We start from the raw sequence: 20069 nt of genomic DNA, 5'->3' as shown, positions 1-20069 counted from the left end.
ATCTCATTGTGAATAATTCTTAAGGTTTACCAGGTTTCGTATTTCATCCCTTATTTGGCTATATTTGAATAAAATGTCGCCAAAAATATCTTTTTAAGTTAGCCTAATTAGAAAATATTCTAATGATTATAAATTATAATGCTGAAGTTTAAAGCGGTCCTAAAGTGGATTCTAGCCTCAAACTTGAAAACTAGATGGCGCTGAAAATCACACCCCGCCTCAGGCTAANGCTCGAATACGCCATCTGGAGAGAAGACCTATGCTTTTGGCCCTACTCCTTTTCTCCTCTTTTCAGTTGTATAGGAATGTTCTACGACATTTACCCCTTCTCAATATTTTTCGTAATTAATTGTCCCAAATATTTTTTAAAATTTTCAAAATGCTTTCTTTTAGAGCTATGTTCTATGTAGTTTTCAGTTCCGTATAGTGTCCTAACTTGAAAGTTTTTAATCTATTTGAAAATCAAGAGAGGAACTGAAATACATCCTTCCAATCCCATGCTAATGGTGAAAGCATGTGAAGTGTTGCCATAGGTAAAGAGTTCTGCTCTACGCCACCTATAGCCCATTTCGATACCTAAAATTGGCGTAATTAATTTGCTTTATATTAATAACCCCCTACAAATTAATTCTTCTCCCAAAAAAAATTTAAAAATATATATTTCTACTCTTAATGATGCTTCATCTTTGCAATGATGAATTAATTCATCATGCAATGATGCATTAATTCATCATTGCAAAGATGAATGCAATGATGAATTAATTCATTATTGCAAAGATGAAGTATTGCATGTTTACAGTTGCGTACAGTTTACAGTTGCGATGCGTACAGTTGCGGCATAATAAGCATAAAATTAACTTTTGATTGTCCAAACCGGGTCCTCGTATGCCAAATACTTCAAACTAAATGGCTAATAAAACCTGAAAATGGAAGGACAAAAAAATCAAAAATACTTCTACCCCCAAGTATCAAAAAAAAAAAAAAAACAAAAAACACAGCTTCGAACATCGTACGCAGCGAAATATTGTGCAACATAAAAATGAACTCTATTTTTAATACTGTTCGATATTTTAAAAAACGCAGTGGAATGTCGATCTATCTTACAGGATTTAGAAACGTTGTAGAATATCGATCGACATCGTCAACACGATATTCACAAAAAGAATGCTGGTTACCATCATCATTGTGTTATTTGTAAAAATCAAAAATCGCGTTTCATATATTTTCCATGGAGCTAGGCTCCATGATATTTTCAGGCCTATTTGTTTTGTACACCAGGAAAAAAAAAGAGAGAAAAAACTGGTAATTGGCGATCGAAATGGGCTGCAGGTGGCGTAACTCTTTTCCTATAGCAACACTTCACATGCTTCCCCCTTTAGCGTGTGGAAAGTCATAGAGGAAGGAAGTACGTTAGTTTCTCTCTTGATTTTCATATAAATTAAAATCTTTTAACTTGAAAAACTATATGGAACTGAAAACTACATTAAACTAAAGAAAAGTATCATGGAAATTTAAAAAAATATTTTCATTAAGTAAAAATATTAAGAAAAGGGAAAATATCGTAGTACATTCCTATATAACTGAAAAGAGGAGGAGAGGGAGGGGAGAAGGGCTAAAGGTATGAAACCGGTCTCTCCCCAGATGGCGTATTCGAGTGTTGCGATCGCGAATAAAACCATTTCTAGCTAGTTTTCTAAAGAAACAAAATATCTTTCATTAAAAACTTTTAATGAGTCTTGGTACTAAGGGATATTTAGGAATAAGGCTGCAATGAAATGGCTTTGCTTTCAGCAGTTTAATTTGCCATTTCTTTTAATAATTATTGTTAAAATAAAAAAAAGAATTAAAATGAAATTTACATTACTACAATAAGTTTTTTTTTTCACTTACTTTTTTCTCTTCCTCTTTTTTTTCTCACTGAAATTGAATCTTAGCAGAACTTTATTTTTACAATTCCTAAAATTTCTTTAAAAAAAAAGAAAAAAAAGAATTTGCAACTATAGCTAGAGAGAAAAGTACCGTGTGTTGTTCACATGTATACTGAGTGGAAAGAAAAATACCAAAATATTTTATGAATGCTTTAATGTTAGTGATCCATTTGTTTCAACAAAACATAGGTAATAACTTAGTATTTAAAAGTTTTCCTTATAAAAAAAATAGTAATAGAAACTTTCTTTAAATTGTGACTGCAATTCTCAGATAAAACATATTTTTTTCTTTCTCAAATAAATAATTTTTTATAAGTCCAGTAGCAAAAAGTTGCACAAATAAGCAAATGCTTATAAATGCAATGCAAAAATACTCCTTTTTCACAAAGAAGATTAAAAAGATGCAAATAATTACCTTTGGTAACAGTTAATGAAATTTTTTTTTACTGGTATCAGTATAGAACACAAATTATTTGTTTATCATCCAATAACATTTATAATCATTAAAACATAGGCAATATAATTTACTTTAGACCTTGTTTCCATGATGTTTGTGCACTTTTTCATTGCTTTCTCTTACAATAAAAATTAAAAAACCTAGAGGGAAAAGTTATGCATCATATGACCATTGTAACTATGTTTTGCAGATGCATTCCATTGCAAAACTACCTCTATTGTCACTTTCAGCAAAATGGTCCTTTAGACAGGGATTTAATAAGAAAAATTAACTTGAGAACTTGAAAAAATTAATTATACTAGATACTCATTAAAATGTTTCAGATTCTATTAATAAAATTATTCAATAATAAAAGGAATATACTATCATAAACAAAAAGAGAAAAGAAAAAAAAAAGAGAGCATGTAAAATTGTGCATCATATGCTTAAGTGATTTGAAAATATTTTGGGAAATCTTTTTCAAAAAAGATTTTATTACTGTTTCCTTCCAGCTTTCATAAGCAAAGCAGTAAATAGTTGATTAATTAGATTAGATGTTTTGTTGTTTAATTGATATACTAAATAAATAGCATTTTTGTCAAAATCTGAGTTTAACTAATGCTTCATTTTTAAACATAAATTAGATGGGATGTTTTGTCTTACAGTTGATATTCTAAATTAAATAGTTTTTTCTTTGCTAAACTCTAATTTAATATTTCATTTTTAAAAATAGAGTTTTGCCAAGCGAGTAAAATAGGCACTTCAGTCTAAAATAGAATTATTTAAAAGTGATTGGAACAATTTGGTATAATATGGCTAAATTTCTTTCTGTATACTTTATCTAAATATTTATACATCATATTCATTTTGAAACAAATATTGAATGTATTTTATGATATATATCTGATGTGTTTTAATAGGCCCTGAACGGGTTACATTTCAAATAAATTATTTGATATGTGTTATCTGTATGCATAATTAATTTCATACATAAGTGATGAATAACAATTATTATTTTTTTTCTTAATCATGTGCTCTATTTTTTACTCATTTAGTTCCTGTATCGTAAATTTTGGGTCCCAAAATCAAACTACTTAAACATCTTTTACTAACAAAATTTTTAACAGTTGCAAAGAAAATTAATTGAAAATGTGATTTAAAGTCGTAAAATGTAAAGGAAAAAAACCCAGATTGGTGGTTTTAAAGATGGGTATTTTCCATGTGGGCCCAATCTTAAAAAACTCAGTATTTCTGTACTGGGCATAATTTGATAAGCCTTTTTTCAGTGCTTTTTTTATATCTTTAAAGTTTATTTAATGCTTTACAAGAATAAAATCATCGTACAATACAATAAATAAAGTAGTTTAGTAAATAAAAGAATTAAGGCAAAATTAACTTCTTATAATACTAATTATATATTAATTCGACTAATTATAATATATCGAGGTACATGGAAATAAACCAAGAAAATAATTACAAATTAAGTTTGCTAAAAGAAACATCATAGATGGTAACTTTTCAATCTTTTAATTTGTATTTTCTTTATTTTTGAACATTTGGATATTTTTTGCTTAGCCACGCCAACTACAATCCCCAAGGCACCAAATGTACTTTAAAAGTTGCATTTTCAAAAACAAAAAAAAAATGGTTTAAAAATTAAAGGAATAATAAAACTAGTGATGGAAAAATTGTGATAGTTAAAATAAATTTCAAATATATTTCAAATTTTCTAAACATTAACTTGACTATTATTGCTCAAAACCAAAATTTTTCCAAAGTGGGAGATTTTTCCGTATCAGTACCAGTTTACGTGAATTACCATCATCAAGGCGCCAAAGGAATTTTGAAAGATCCAGGGATTTGCCTAGGAAAGACTGTGAATTATACTCTTCGAGTTGGTCCCCTTCTGTGACATTTATTTTAATTTCTTGGATTCTACTGCCAAGAAGTTGGTAAAACTTTAAAATTATTTTGGTACATTTATCGATTCCAAAATCTTATATTCTGTTAATTTGGCATTACTATAGTTAAATTTCAGTATTTCTGACTTATTTCACAGACTAGACTTATACTGGGTTATAGAAACTAGGCTTTCTCAACAGCTTGAGTAAAGGCAATGTTAAGTAAAGTTTCTTAGTAAATATTTCATTATATACACTACATGAAAAATTGTTTTGTTTTTAACCATGTATTAGAAAATGTCGATTTAAGTTATGTTTCTGTGCAAAGGATTTATCACACACACTGCAAGAATGAGGTTTCTCACCGGTATGAACAATATAGTGCTTTTTTAATGTTTCTTTCTGTGAGAATGGTTTATCACATACATTGCATGAATAGGATTTCTCTTGTGTATGAATAAATGAATGTCTATTTAAATTGCCTTTCTGTGAGAAAGTTTTATCACATAAACTACATGAATGAGACTTCTTTCCAGTATGAATAAGAATATGCTTTGTTAAACTGCTTTTTTCTGTGAATTTTCTATTGCACACACTGCATGAATGAGGCTTCTCTCCTGTATGAATAAGTAAATGTATTTTTAATTTATCTCTTCCCCAGAATGTTTGATCACATTCATTGCATGAATAAGGCTTTTCTGCTCCAGTATGGACAAGAGTATGTCTCGTTAAATTGCCTTTGTGTGAGAATGTTTTATCACATAGACTGCATGAATAAGCTTTCTCACCAGTATGAACGAGATAATGTCTCTTTAAAGTGCCTAGGTGTGAAAATGTTTTATCACAAACACAGCATGAGTAATACTTCTTGCATTTAACAGTTGAAGATTTATCAGACATATTGGATAAATACCCAATATAAAAAGTCAAATCACTGCATTCTTAAAAATATTTTTACAACATTGAAGGAAAGAACTAAGTGCACTTCGCTAAAGTTTTATTCAATGGTTTAAAACATATGATCTCAATCAAGTTAAAGTGCATTACTCAATACTCAATTTGAATTTGCAGCAATAAGGACAATTTGATTAATCTCAATTTGAACTCAAATAACATGCCTGAACAAACTGTCTGAACAAGCTTTTGACTTTATCATACTTTCGACTTGAGAAATGCCTTCGCAGCCGATGTTCTTAATAAAAATATTAAAAAAAAAAATTTTTTTTTTACACCTTGCTTTTATAGCTTCCGGTTAAACAGTTATCGACAGTTTCTATAAAAGAAGGAAATACTAATATAATTTCTGAGCTCAAATCTATGGATAATATGGATGGTGTTTTCTACAATAGGGAGCGCTGCAATCTCTATATCACCTATACTTCCGAGCCAAGCTTCCGGGTTACTGTTTCTAGTGTAGTTTGAAGCCATTTGGCTCAGAGCGTGATCATTGTGTTTTGAGGTTCTTTTGAATAGTAGTTCTTGCAAACGTTATATTTGTTTATTTATTACTTGTGTTTACAATGAAGTCTAAGTCTAAATGCAATAACTAATAAAGATGTCGTTATATAATAAGAAAAATAGTGAAAGGACACTTACGCTTATAAAGTTAAAATTGAAAAGGGTATATAATTTTAACATTAACAGATGGTGTTTTCGACACTAGGTAGCGCTGCGAGCTGCATGCCACTTTTACTTCCGGGTTACTGTTTCCAGTGTATTTTAAAGCCATCTCACAATGTGATAATTGTGTTTTAAGATTCTTGCATACATGGTATTTGAATACTTATTACTAAACTTAATCTTTCTCCTCGATCAATATGCTAACACTAACGTAAGATGGTGCACAGCTTGTGACACGAATAAACAGTAATAAACAAATGTAAAGAGACCGAATCAAGACTGCCAAAAAAGCGAGTTATTCAAAATCTAGCAACCATGTCACTTTTTTTAACAATATATCTATAAAAAAAGCAGCTGCAAACTTTCTAACCGGAACTAGAGCAGGCATACAACTCGATATTGTTATTGTTTACATTTCTACTGAAAACACCATCCATTGCTTGTGAAATAGTAGTGTTAAGAAACAGGTGGTTCGATCAATAATAAATATGTAAACCTAGTATTTGAAAAAAGAATCGTTATAAAACACTTCTTACCTTTTCAATAATCTATGCCAACTTTCAAATTTAAAGCTGAATAATAATTTATAAACTTAATCTTTCTGCTCAAACGATATGCTAACACTAACGTAAGATGGTGTACAGCTTGCAACAGGAATAAACAAATGGAAAGAGGCCAAACCAGGACTGCCAAAATAGCAAGTGTTTCAAAATCTAGCAACCATGTCACCTTTTTTAACAATATATCTATAAAAAACTAAAACAAAATTTCCCTTCAAACTCACCAGAATTACTTAATAACATTAATATCTTATGAAATACGACAAGTTTGAACTCAGAAATTACCTAATTTATTCTGCTTCTGAAAACAAAATTATCCATTTGAAAATATCGCCTTGCAGAATAAGCTGAAGCAAGCAGCTGCAAACTTTCTAACCAGAACTAGAACAGGTAAAGAGCTCGAGATTGTTATTGTTTGCATTTATATTGAAAACACCATCCATAAGATATTAATGGTAATAAATAGGTAATTTTGGAGGGATTGAAGTTGAAATTTGTTTTACCTACTTATAGATATATAGTGTAAGTACTACTACAATAATACAATCCCAAATCACTAGTATGGATGGGTGATCGTGTAAAGCTAAGGGTGGCGGCGCCAGTGGTTAAATTGCTCTCGCAAGACTTCCGGATTACTTCTTCCGATATATTATTACGCCGCAGATTGAAAAAACACGCCATCATATTATTGCATCATATCTTTTGCAGTATTTCACATGTACCGAGTTCTTTCTTTCAGCCTTTAAACTTCAGCATTATCATATTAATATTATAATCATTAGAATATTTTCTAACTTAAAAAAATATTTTTGGCGACATTTTATTTTATTGTAGCTAAATAAGGGATAAAATACAAAACATGGCAAACCTTAAGAATTATTCACGAGATATTAACTTTTCAAAATTTTTTTTGGCCTTACGACCTCTGAGAATCAATACATTTCTGAAAGTTCTTATGAATGGTACAATTATGTTTAGATTTGAATCCAAATTACATTAACAAAACTGCATAGAATATTAGGCTTGTTCACACATCGCCTCGTAGTCATAACATAAGCGGAGGGATACACCGGAAATTTTCTAAATTTCTTCCGGTTTAAGGCAATGAGAAAGACATTTGCGTGCATTTTAAGAACCATCAGACTATTCTTTGACTTGATTTTAAGGTTTAACTTTTTGCTTTAACTTGAGATGAGCAAGATAGTGGCTTTTCACATGGTTCAAAAGATCAACCAAGTCATGTGACTGAAATTTCTTACATCTTTCCGTATGTTTAGAACCTTTAAGGGAGAACAAAATGAATAAATATATTACAAAAAACAAAAAAAATAATAATAATAAACATGAAAAATTGCAAAATACTTTTTCATTAGCATAACAAAAATTCATTTCTATGTAAAAAATATTTTCTTTTTATAATAAGAAATACACTAGCTAAATATAAGCATAACTTAAAATGAGACAATAAGAAATTAATGGCCAATTTCAATTAGCCACAAAAAGGTTTTAAAAGGAACATCTTTTAACATGTCCTACTGAAAACAGGTAGCTACACTATATCAATCGTTTAAGAGTGATAATCTATAAAGATAAGGGCTGGGATAGCCTGTGTGGTAGGGCGAGGGGTCGCAAAGAAATTCCTTGAAATTTTCGAAACGTTCTTAAATTGGATTCAATTCTTATTAGGAAATATGGTTATAATACATTAAACAGTATAGACTGTTAGAAAACAACGTTGTAAGTACTGCAAAAATTTTATGTAATCTCAAAAGTTATTTTGAGACGGATAAGTGGAAAGATTTTATTTATTACTGATTTGAAAAACTGTTCAGGTAGAATATCAATCAGGGTGGCTACACAAATCAGGTATCAAATTTCACTGATTTTTCCAGTAAAAATCTGAAAGTTTTTCAGCGTGTTTTTCTCTCTGCTAAAGTGTAGTATAGGTACAAGAAAAGCGTCAATATTTGTGTATTAGTCAATAGTGTAGTATTTCATTTAAAATGTCATTTTGAATAGATGTGGAGGAAACNGTGAGCAATCCTGAACAATGTTGCTATTTGGCGATCGTTTGGCAAAAATATTTATTTCGCAAACTTTATGTGCATTTTCAACAATAAATATTTCATAAATTTGATTGTATTTTGCCACATTTTTTATGATATTTCTTTCTTTTGAGTGAATAGTTTGTCCTTTATGAGACATTTTGCTGGGAGAGCAGCAGTTTTTAAATTTAAACTATATTTAATTAGCTAGAGTAACAACAGGTATAATAGCAGATGATAAAGCGAAGTATGTTACTGAAAAAGAATTCACTGTTTGTGTTTGGCGCAAATTAAGGGTTGTCTCAATTTCAAGCACGGAGATGTTTCTCTTCTGACTCCCACGCTGAAATGAACTCTGCGTCCGAGGAGGTGGAGCCAAGTGTCAACTCCTGGTGAACGAACTATACCAATGACCCAAAACAACCTTGGATAAATACTGTTTAATATATTTATATAAGCAAAAGAAAATAATTTAGGGTGATTAGAAACAAATAAATTTTCAGATTCATTTACATTTCAATATAGAGCAATTTTATACTGTATTTTATCCAAACACTGCTATTTATAAAATTCATTAAAATAATTTTCTTTAAACCAATATCATAAGTCAAATGTTTAAATAATGTTGTTTGTGTCAAATTAGCACTATTATTTTAAGAGATATTCAGTATTCGTAAAGGAAAAATTGTCAAATTTCTTGTTGTATATTCTATATAAAAAGACTAAAAAAAAAAAAGAAGTTAATCAGTACTTATCAGAAATTAGAATATATTAATTCCAATCTAACATGATTTCCTAGATTAGATGAGTTAATTGTTTTTACATCTGGGCAATTCCATGATGTCGGGAAAAAAATTAACATTAATTTCTTAGAAAAACTATCTTATAAAACAAAAGTTTACTATCATCAAATTTTTACATTAAAAATTTAGTACATCATAACCTATTGAAAAACAATTTGTTTTATAAAAACTAATTATTATAAGTTCAAATTCTTACTAATTTACAAATTGTCTAAACTCTTGTGAATTTATTTGTAATTTAAATGCAAATTTGACTGAATTTTGAAGCTGATATTGGAATGAAAAATTCTATGCAGTTGATTGTGAAACATGATACATAATTAATTTGAAATTTTTTACTTAAGTGTCAGAAATGCAAGAAAAATATTGCTGAGTTGCTGATATTTCAACTTTTTTATGATAAATTTACGTCTAAATAAAAGTAGATATAACAGATGGTTAAATAATTCAAACTATAAGAAAAATTCCAGGTTTTCTTTAAAATTCCATGTTTTCCAAGTTGTTGTCAAAATTTCCCCGACTTTTCCAGTATAAAAAAATTCCCTGATAATCAGGGTTGCAAAAAACCCACCTGGGTTTTACTGGGTAAAACCCACCCTAGAGTGGGTTTTTCTAAGATTGATTTCTTTTTTTATCCTCTGTTATATTAAAGAGCTATTCTACTGAAATATATATGTAGTCTAGCCTAAAAACAATTAACCTATAGTGAAGAAACTAATTGTGTTGGAAACTGGAGAGTTACCTTGCTGGCTAGATTTGACTGTATGGCCATTGATTATTCAGTGCCATTGATTCGCTTTTTATGCAAATAAAAATTTTTCCTCAAATATTTTTTTAAATTAAAATATAAATAAAAAGTAATCCTGTGTTAAAATAAGTTTCAAATGCGTGACGTATGTGAGTACATATAACATTTTGCATCGTGATGTCATAAGAAACTTTTTTTAGACTTTCACATCAATTTATTCGTAATAATTATCTATATGAAGTCAACTTATAAAATTAAACTTAGTTATTAATATTAAAATAAGCTTTTTTAAAATAAGGTACTTATCCCTGCCCTCTCTTTTGAAAACCCCTCATAAAAACATGAAAAACCCAGAAAAGCTCAATAAAACTCACCCGGGTTGGGTTCTTGTAGAAAAACCCGGGTTTTTTGTAACCCTGCTGATAATTCCAGGCTTTCCATGTGGGTGGCCACGCTGTCGATTCGCAAAAAATAATACGAGTGCTGTTAATACGTTTATCTATATTAATCTTTATTATCAATAATAAAATTAACAAAAATTCTTACCTTTGATAAAAGACTTCAAAGCAGATTATCCCATTCTGCAGATGTCAAATTCCGTGTAACATAATTTGCTGTATGGTCTATTCTTATCCCCAACAGAAACGAGTCGAATTTTATTAGCCTTTTCCTAGCCAGCAAATATTAAATACACACTTACACAACATTTTGAACTAATGTTAAAGAGAAAAAAAAAATCCTTATCACTAAAATGCAACCTTTATGTATCTCTTAAAAACATAGCTAATACTAGGCATGATTGATTTGGTTCAATATTTTTATTACACTATTAGTCTCCCCCACTACTGATATTTTGATATCTAACCGCAAGTGAGGGGTAAGTAAGGATAAGGCTTAGCTGTGGTCCCCGTCAATGCCCGGACAACTTCTTTCCACTTAGATGAACTTGAACAGCGACAGAGAAAACCAAAAAAGGAAAGAGAGTAATCAGGATTCCAATAATTTCTGCTTGAATTTTTCTAATGCTTTTTTACTGGAAAGTTAATATAATCATACATTTAATATCAGAAAATCAAAATTAACTTTTCGCAGAATTGAAGGACGTCTCGGGGCTCCGATTTTTTCAACAAAATTCAAGAACTACCAAGGTTTCTCAAGTACAGTATAGAACCGATTATCAGGAACGATTGGGACCATTGCGATTCCGGATAACTGATTTTTCCGGTTTTCTGAATAGCTACAAAATGCCGTTTCTCTAATGTTTATAAAACGAAACTAAAAAATTATTTTGAAATAGTTTTAGAAATAATAAAAAATGATAAATAATAATAATACACTTAAGTTTAAATAAGGAAAGAAATTATGAAATAAAATTTATATACAGGCTTATATATGTTATTATTAACATTAATAACACATATAAGCTATTTGTGCTCATGTGAGATTCTTCTACAAACGACTTTTGATCCGTCCTCTAAATCAGTTCTTTCGTCAACTCGATACGCCGTACGCTCTAAAAAACAAAATGGGCTCAAAATCTTGCAGGAAAAATTTTTTTTTTAATGGAAGAAAATTAATTTCCGGTTCCGAATTTCATTCCGGTTATCTGATTTCCGGATAAGAGGTTCTGCACTGCAGGGGTAGAAATTAAAAAGAATAATTACTGGTCCATAGGACCAGTAACTTAAACATTTTACTAGTCCGCACAAAACTTTACTGGTCCGTCTACGTGTTCCTATTAGCTGCAAATAAAAAAAAATAAAAAATTTTGATGGAAAAAAGTCATGATTTTTTTTTAAAAATCATAAATTTTTGATTTAAATTGCATTTTTTTGATTAATATTAATTTTGTATAAAAAATTTTTTAAAAAAAATTTTGAATAAGCTCTAAAATAGTTTTAAGTAACTCAAATATACAAGTTGCATAAATATACTTAGAATTTAAGAAGGAAATAAGATTAACTATACTACTTACTAAGATTAATTAGAAAAGAATATTTTAGCAATCAAGAACTATGATTTTTACTCAATTTTGAAGTAATCACAAAATTATTAAACTATACATAATCATAATGTAACAAAAATAAACAATATGATTGTTTTAGAACATAAAATAAAAAATAAAGGAGAAAAACATCTGAAATTAGCACGAATTATCAAGATGATTTAAACAAAGCATTTAGTAATATTAAAAAAAAATTTGTAATTTGTTTAAATCTTTAGTTATTTATAATTAGTCTTACAACCATAGCATTTATTATTCCTTTTGGCTTTTATTTTATAAAATATATTCTCAATTATAAATTAAACAGTGGTCCGGCGGACCACTGTTTATTATTTTATTCTGGTCCGACTCCGATTTTAGTGGTCACGGACCAACGGACCACCGTTAATTTCGAGCCCTGCACTGTATTATGGGAACCCTGTATATAAATAAGGTAGTTTAAACAGTAATGAAAACTAAACCAAAATCAAATTTTTAAACAGTTTATAGCATTTCAGGAATGCTTATTTATTACATTAAAAAAATGAAAAATAATAATTTTCAATAATTATGGCACATAGAAATCGAGCGAGAAAATAATTAAAATTGATAAAAGAAACATAAAAGTGTAACTTTTCAATCACTTGGTTTTTATTTCCGTCACTTTTTTTCAAGGACTAGAAAAAGTATTATATGGAATAAGTATAATAATCATATCAATGTGTTTAAAACTTGCAAGTTTTTTTTAAAAAAAAAAATGTTGAGTTGTGCCCACTAGTGGCTATGAATTATACCCTTTGAACAGTTCTTCAGTGATGATTTATTTAGTTTCTCGAGGGCTACTGCCTGGAAGTCGTCAAGACTTGCCGATTGTTTTGGCATAGAACATGATATGAATATCTTTCTGAATTCCTTATCTAGTTGGCTTAAGAATCTAAAGGAATAATAAAATCCTAATAAAACCAATGATGGAAAAGTTATAATATACATTTAATAATACATTTTGCTTTTTCTAAAAATTAACTTGATTAGAAAATTATTCTTGCTAACAACCAAAGTTCTTATTTGGGGATATTTCTCTATCAGTATCACTTTAATTCAACTTATAACAAATTCTTAGAGAGCCAAACGATTTTTGAACTAGCAAAATTTTTTAAAATTATATAAATTTTGCAGTTTGCTTAGGGTAGGCTTTGAATTATAACCTATTATGATAGTAGCTGTAATTTCTTGCATTACCCTGTTAGAAAGTCACCATAAATCTAAAATAATTTTGGTGTTCTTATCGATACGAAAATCTAATCCTGTGCTGATTTGGCAATACTAAAGTAAAATTTCTGTGTAAATGACTATATTCCAAAATCTAATAGTAATATAGCATTTTAGAATATAGGGTTTCTCAACAGCACGAGTTAAAAATAATATTTGGTTAAGTTAAGTTTTTTTAGAAAATATTCTACTAGGTACATACATTACATAAAAAACTGTTTTGTGTTTTAACTATGTATTAGAAAATGTCTATTTAAAGAATATTTCCGTGAAAAGATTTTATCACATACACTGCAGGAATGAGGTTTCTCGCCAGTATGAACAGTATAGTGTTTGTTTAATGCATCTTTCTGTGTGAATGGTTTATCACATATGGCACACGAATAACACTTCTCTTGCGCATGAACAAAAGAATGCCTAGTTAAACTCCATTTCTGTGCAAATGTTTTACCACATAAACTACATGAATAAGACTTCTCACCAGTATGAACAAGATAATGCTTTTTTAAATTGTGGTTATTTGCGAATTTTTGATTGCACACACTACATGAATAAGGTTTCTCTCCAGTATGAACAAGAGTATGTTTCTTTAAATTGCTTTTCTTTGCGAATGTTTTATCACAAACACTGCATGAATAAGCCTTCTCTCCAGTATGAACAATATAATGTTTATTCAAAATGCCTTTCTCTTTGAATGTTTTATTACAAATACTGCATGTGTAATTCTTCTTGCACTTAACAGTTAAGGATTTATCGGACATATTGGGTAAATACCAATATGAAAAACTTAAGCTCCCAAATGCGTCATTCAAATCACGACATAATTATTTGCGATTTTATTACATCATTGAAGGAAAGTAATTGTAAAAGTTTCATTCAATGATTTAAAAGATATACTCTTAAAGTTAAAAGGTTAAGGAGGCTTACTCAATACTCATTTTGGAATTGCATCAATAAGTTTCTAAAAAGAGAGATCGATCAATGAGAATGAGGTATAAGAGATAAGCTTAAAACAATGAGCCTGAACAAGCTTTTGACTTTATTATGCATTTGACTTGAAAACTGCCTTCGCAGCCGGTATACTTTTTAATAAAATATAAACAAAAACTAATCTCGAACTCCTTACAGTCATGATTTCCGGTTAGACATCCGGTTAGATTTCCGGTTAGCTCGGTAACCAAGCCACAGTAACCGGGTCTCTATCTTTTAAGGAATTGGTAACTAATTTTANTTGGCCCGAAGGGCCACCAACTGATTCGTCATATTCTGTTCGGTCGTAAAACTAGTAGTCTTGTACCTATAAGAAATGGGATAAAAGAAATTCACAGCAGTGGGCTGTGACGTCAGGATAGAATAAATCCTGGGAGAAATGAGTCTTTCATCAGTTTTGGGACTCTGGAAGTAAGGAACGTAGAAACCCAAGAAGCTCTTCGTCCTTCAAAAGTTCCTTCATCTCCTTGATGAGCTGTAAAAATCTGGTGGCTTTGTCGGCAGCTTTCACGGGAAGAAAGTTCCTTGGTTGCGGCACTTTCCTGGGTCTTGCACCGCAGCCCGAAAAACAGGCCGGGTGCTCACCATCACAGTTTATGCATTTTGCAGGTGTGGATCTGGGTTTCGTACACATGTACGAGAAGTGTGCTTCAGCACATTTCATGCAGGCTGGTTCGGTGGCTTGGCAGTTGCGCTGGGTGTGTCCATACTTCTGGCACTTAGAGCATTGAGTTTGAAATCGTCCTCCTCTGAATCTTTCAACTGTAACATTTTTCTCCAACATGGAACTAATGTTGAAGATATTTCTGCTAGTGGGCGTGTCAGTTTGGATGATGAGGAAAAGTGGGAGGGGCCTAAGCTCCTGCCCACTTCTTCTAAGCTGTATAATTTTCTCGGGCTGACGTCCAAATTCGATGAGATCTCGTTCTAAAACGAGCGGGATATCTGTGTCTGCTTGCAGTTCTCTGATGAGGGATTTCAGCTTTTTGTTGGGGGGAGTGTCCATAGTTGTGGTGGGCGTGGTTTCAACCGAAGCGGAATTCTCCTTGGGGTCTGCCGGGACTGGATCCGCTGGGATGGCGGAAGCTAGGTCTTGATCTACCGGCACCGTTTCCGATGCGGTAGGAGTCGTGATTTCCGGCTGGGCAGAAGATTCTGAAGAAGAGCAGTCTTGGTTCGGGGTAGTCATGGAGTCTTTAGCAGCATTGTCAGTCTTTTTCTTCCTCTTTCTAGGCGGTTCACTCGGGGGGTCCGATTTGGATTCCGTGATAGAGACCAGATAATAGGTAGAGGAACTTAGCTCGCTTTATTCCTTCCGAAAAGCCACAATAACCAAGCAAAGAGCTGGAGTCACGTGATGGAAAGAGTGCAATACTTGGCGCAATATCACAAATGTTGGCGCACAATTTTTTTTTTTTAGCGTGCTTTATTTCGATACATGGAGCTACTCCTAGCTCCATGTTTCAATATTACCGATGCGCAAATATTCGCAGCGTTTGAAAGAGGGAATTTGTTGTTTCAGAAATATACATTTTTTTAGGATTATTAAATTGGTTTTTAATACATAGGGAGTTTTTTTTCTAACAAATAATTTTTAATTAAAATACCGCCTTTATTGGAAAATTTAAGCAGTTATTAAATTTAAGCATTATATAAAAATAAAAAACGATATTCTGTCCTACTTATAGTTATTACTATATTCAGAAAAATTTTGTAAATGTTTTTATTACAAAGACCAATTTTTTTAAAAAAAATTTAACAATATATATTGTAATAACTGTATAACTCCAACGTTTAGTTATTTTCAAAAATAAAAAATGATAATAACTTCGATATAAAAATCACGATATTTTTACACCTACCAGGACTTGACACCTACCAGGACTCAATTTGAAAATGTTGCCTTTCTTTTTAATGAAACACAAGTTCATTTAAAAAATAAATTTAATCTTTACGCTTTAAAAATTTTATCACTGTCAGATAAAACAAATTTTAAAATTAAACAGATTGTCTGAAAATAGTTCGATGGTTAGAAATAACATAAGGAAAAAAATGTTTTGTTTTAACACGTAAAAGATGCGTTAATGCTGCAACACTTTTATCATTATTATTTATGTGCACTAAGAAACTGCTCCAGAGGCAATATTAAATTTCGGGAAAAATAGCATAGTTATTTTCACCAAATTATAACTGTTAAGTGTCTATCGTCTATATTCTGTAATTATTGTCAAGTTTTGATATTCTGATTACCTAAGTTAGGAACATCTGGCATCCGCGATAGTACTGCAAAATTTGTGATTGAGTAAGTCGACATTTTTTAAATGATTTATTCGAGTGAAAATTTGTTCTTTATTCAGAATATGGCTTCTTAAAATATTGACGAGTTAAAAAAAAAGCTTGAATACAATATCGAAAATAATTCTCTAAATCTTGCAATGATTTTGATAAAAAAAAGAATATTTGAATTTAACATGTTAATTAAAATGGTGACAGGTTAATTAAACTTATATCTGCTTTTGAAGCTATGTCACCAAGGAAAATAAATAATTAAAAAAAAACATAATTTAAGTGCCTTAAACTTGAAGCAATGCAAGGATTTCAAATTGTATAATCTTGCAGCGAAGAATTATCTGGTCCTTAGAACAAAGAAATAACTTAAATATCTTAAAAGTTATCAAACTTTTTTGTAAATCGCTAACTTGGCAACATTTTTCAACCTAGATGAAAATTATCAAAATCACTGCCTTATTCTTAGTTTTTTTTTCTTCAAATTATTAAGAGAGCAGTTATGCAGTATTGAAGTAGGTGTTTAAAAATTAAAAAGTTTGACCATAAAAGCTCTTCATTTTTACAAAACTGTGGCTTTTTTTTCTTCATACTGACGCCATGTGTTATTTTCAAAATAAGCGCATAGTAAGTGTTATTTTCAAAATTTGAAACATGTTTATGTTTCAAATTTAGCCTATCTAAAGGCAGTGCTGCCTTTAGATAGGCTAAACTTGATCTTGCTAACAGTCATGCATAACAGTTTCAAACACACAGGAGTTTCAAAAATAGCATATTATTCCCAAAAAAGTATCATTTCATAGATCTCATTAAACAAAAAGTCAACTGGCTGTACTCTGAAATGAAATCAAAGACAATCTTAATGCTAGTGAAGTTGATGAAGGAACATGCGAAGCTGAATTTGATGAATCAGAAACATATATTGATCATTGGCGTCATTTAGAACAAAAACTTACAAAATTTGCAAGTTCTGAGAAAGATTCTATATTTAGTAAGAATGCTTTTTAAGGAAATTTCTTTTTACGTTACCCTAAAATTGAACTTCTAGTTTTTGATGGAGATCAGAAACTGGTTTGGTTTTTGGAGACAATTTTATAAAATTGATAAAAATTCCTAATTTAGATAATCATGATAAATTTTCGTATCTACCACAAGCACAAGCCATGGTGAAATGAAGCATTTCTGAGGAGTTGATTAAAAGTTTTCCTCCAGGTGGATATAGTTATGAAAAAGCTATTGGCAATCAAAATGGGCTACAGGTGGCGAAGATTTGGGAAAGAAGAGCTAAAGATTCAAGTTTATGTGAGAGAACTACTTTCTTTTGTCCTCAAGGATGGCGCCAGATTTGGAATGACAGGTAGTCAATTCTCCTCCGACATGGCCGGCTCAAATAAATTAATTCAAAATGTTTATATTAAAGCGTATTTTATACATTAAATTTTTTCTGGTGTATTTTTAGCAGTCTAAAACCACTTATTTTGAGTCCATAATGGATTCGTTAGAGACTGAATTACGTACATTGGAACTTTAGGTGCAACCAGACTTAAGTATGCATCCTTGTTGTTCCCCATGATTATAAAAAAGAAATAAAAGATATATGATATATGAAAGTTCATATCAATAATGTGCATTTTTTTTTAAAAATAAAATATTTTAGATGAAATCAGAAATTTTTATTGGGTTTAGATTTATGATTTATTTTTTAAAACAGATTATAATACACTATATCATTATAGAAAAACATAAATAAATGCTATTTAGCACAAAAAGTGATCAATATTGGTTTATTTTGAAATGTTCAATCTATTTTTTTTTTTTCAGTTTTAGCACTATTAATTCAATGATGCCCCCCAATATATTAATTCAAATAACAGTCATATCTCAACACTGGTGCAATGCTTGCTCTAATAACGTCAATGGAGCTTATCATGTAATAGGCTTGGCTGCTTGCCTTGCAACAAATCAGGCACTTTCACACAGTCAGCAATACTATTCTCTACAATAGAACTATTCCAGAGTGAACATTTAAGAAACCTTTCTGTGAGAACCTTTCATTACTCACTTCAGGAATAAGGTTTTTCCTTAGTATGAACAAGGAAGTGTTTACATAAATGACATTTTAGAGTAAATGCTTTATCACATTCACTGCATGAATAAGACTTTTCTCCAGTATGAATAAGAAAATGTTGCTTTAAATTACTTCTCTGTGAGAATGTTTTGTCACATACACTGCATGAATATGACTTCTGTCCAGTGTGAACAAGAGAATGTCGTTCTAAACTTCTTTTATGAGGGAAAGATTTATCACATTCACAACAACAATAAGGCTTTTCTCCCGTATGAAGAATAGAATGTTGACTTAAATGATGTTTCTGTCTAAATGTTTTATCACATACAGTACAAGAATAAAATTTCTCTCCCGTGTGTACGTGATAATGTCGATCTAAACTTTTTTTATGCAAGAAAGATTTATTGCATACACTGCATGAATAAGGTTTTTCTCCAGTATGAGCAATTGAGTGTTGATTTAATTGGAATTTCTCTGTGAATCTTTTATTACATACACTGCATGAATAAGGCTTTTCTCCTGCATGAACAAAAGAATGCTTATTTAAAGTTTGTTTCTTAGAGAATGTTTTATCACACACACTGCAGGAGAAAGGTTTTTCTCCAGTATGAATTAAAGAGTGATTTTTTAAACCTTTTGCATGTGTGAAAGATTTAACACACATATTGCAAGAATAAGGCCTTTCTACAGTATGAGAAATGTAGTACTTATTTAAGTTACAATCATCTGTGGAGGATTTTTCTGTACACATACTGTTCATACTCAGAATATCTGTTACTATTTTCATTGCATAAATGAGCAACAGTGTTTAAAAAAGTGATGTTTTTTGTTTGCTTGTGAATTTTCACATAAACAATATATAAAGGCCCGATTAAATTTTAATTCATCAATTTATACACTAAACACAAAATAAGGTAAAAATTTGGAATCTAGATACTAGTTTTGAACTTTTTTTTTTGAGAATTCATAAAATTTTACTAGCGGCTTGGGAAAAGACGATTATTTTAAAATGCTTTTTTTCTTATTGCAACATATTTCTCATGTGTTACTTTTAAAGTTTTATTCAAAGAAATGTATAATGAGGCACTATAGATATTTTTTTGCAGTGAAGGGAGAAATTGCGCTGATTATAACTGTGAAAATTTGCTCAAGTTCTTTTCTCAGATGATTTAAAAGAAATAACCTCATAGATAAGACTATCATCATGGAAATGGAAAGGTTTAGTTAGATGATATCAGTGATTTTTGAGAAAAATAACAAGTAAAACCAAATCTTGTCATAACTTTTGGTTTTTGTTTTCCAAGAATGAAATATATTAAGGAGTTTCAAGCTACTTGTTTCTGTTTCAGCCAATGCTTAACAAAATGCTAAAAGAGCCCTGTGCCCCACTTTTAGATTGTAAATCAATTTAAAAGTGTGCCATTTACAAGG

General features: G+C 30.4%; 1 protein-coding gene and 1 long non-coding RNA gene across 2 annotated transcripts; both read right to left on the bottom strand.

Moving 5' to 3' along the window:
- Positions 1-2065: 2065 nt before the first annotated feature.
- Positions 2066-20020, bottom strand: LOC107454575 (zinc finger protein 585A). The gene is made up of 5 exons (XM_021144702.3): positions 18635-20020; positions 14713-15588; positions 13525-14116; positions 5394-5457; positions 2066-5206 (listed from the first exon to the last, which is right to left on the bottom strand). Exons 1-5 carry the CDS (start codon positions 19423-19425, stop codon positions 4545-4547), a joined length of 2985 nt encoding a protein of 994 aa, XP_021000361.3. The 5' UTR covers positions 19426-20020; the 3' UTR covers positions 2066-4544.
- LOC139425531 (uncharacterized) lies at positions 7232-11799 on the bottom strand. The gene is made up of 2 exons (XR_011636722.1): positions 10588-11799; positions 7232-7725 (listed from the first exon to the last, which is right to left on the bottom strand). It is a non-coding gene; the product is annotated as an uncharacterized lncRNA (long non-coding RNA).
- Positions 20021-20069: the final 49 nt, after the last annotated feature.

The sequence above is a fragment of the Parasteatoda tepidariorum genome, chromosome 5 (genome assembly GCF_043381705.1).
Source record: "Parasteatoda tepidariorum isolate YZ-2023 chromosome 5, CAS_Ptep_4.0, whole genome shotgun sequence".
Lineage (NCBI taxonomy): Eukaryota > Metazoa > Arthropoda > Arachnida > Araneae > Theridiidae > Parasteatoda > Parasteatoda tepidariorum.
Note: the sequence above shows the minus strand (reverse complement) of the source record. Positions and strands in the feature narration are given on the sequence as shown.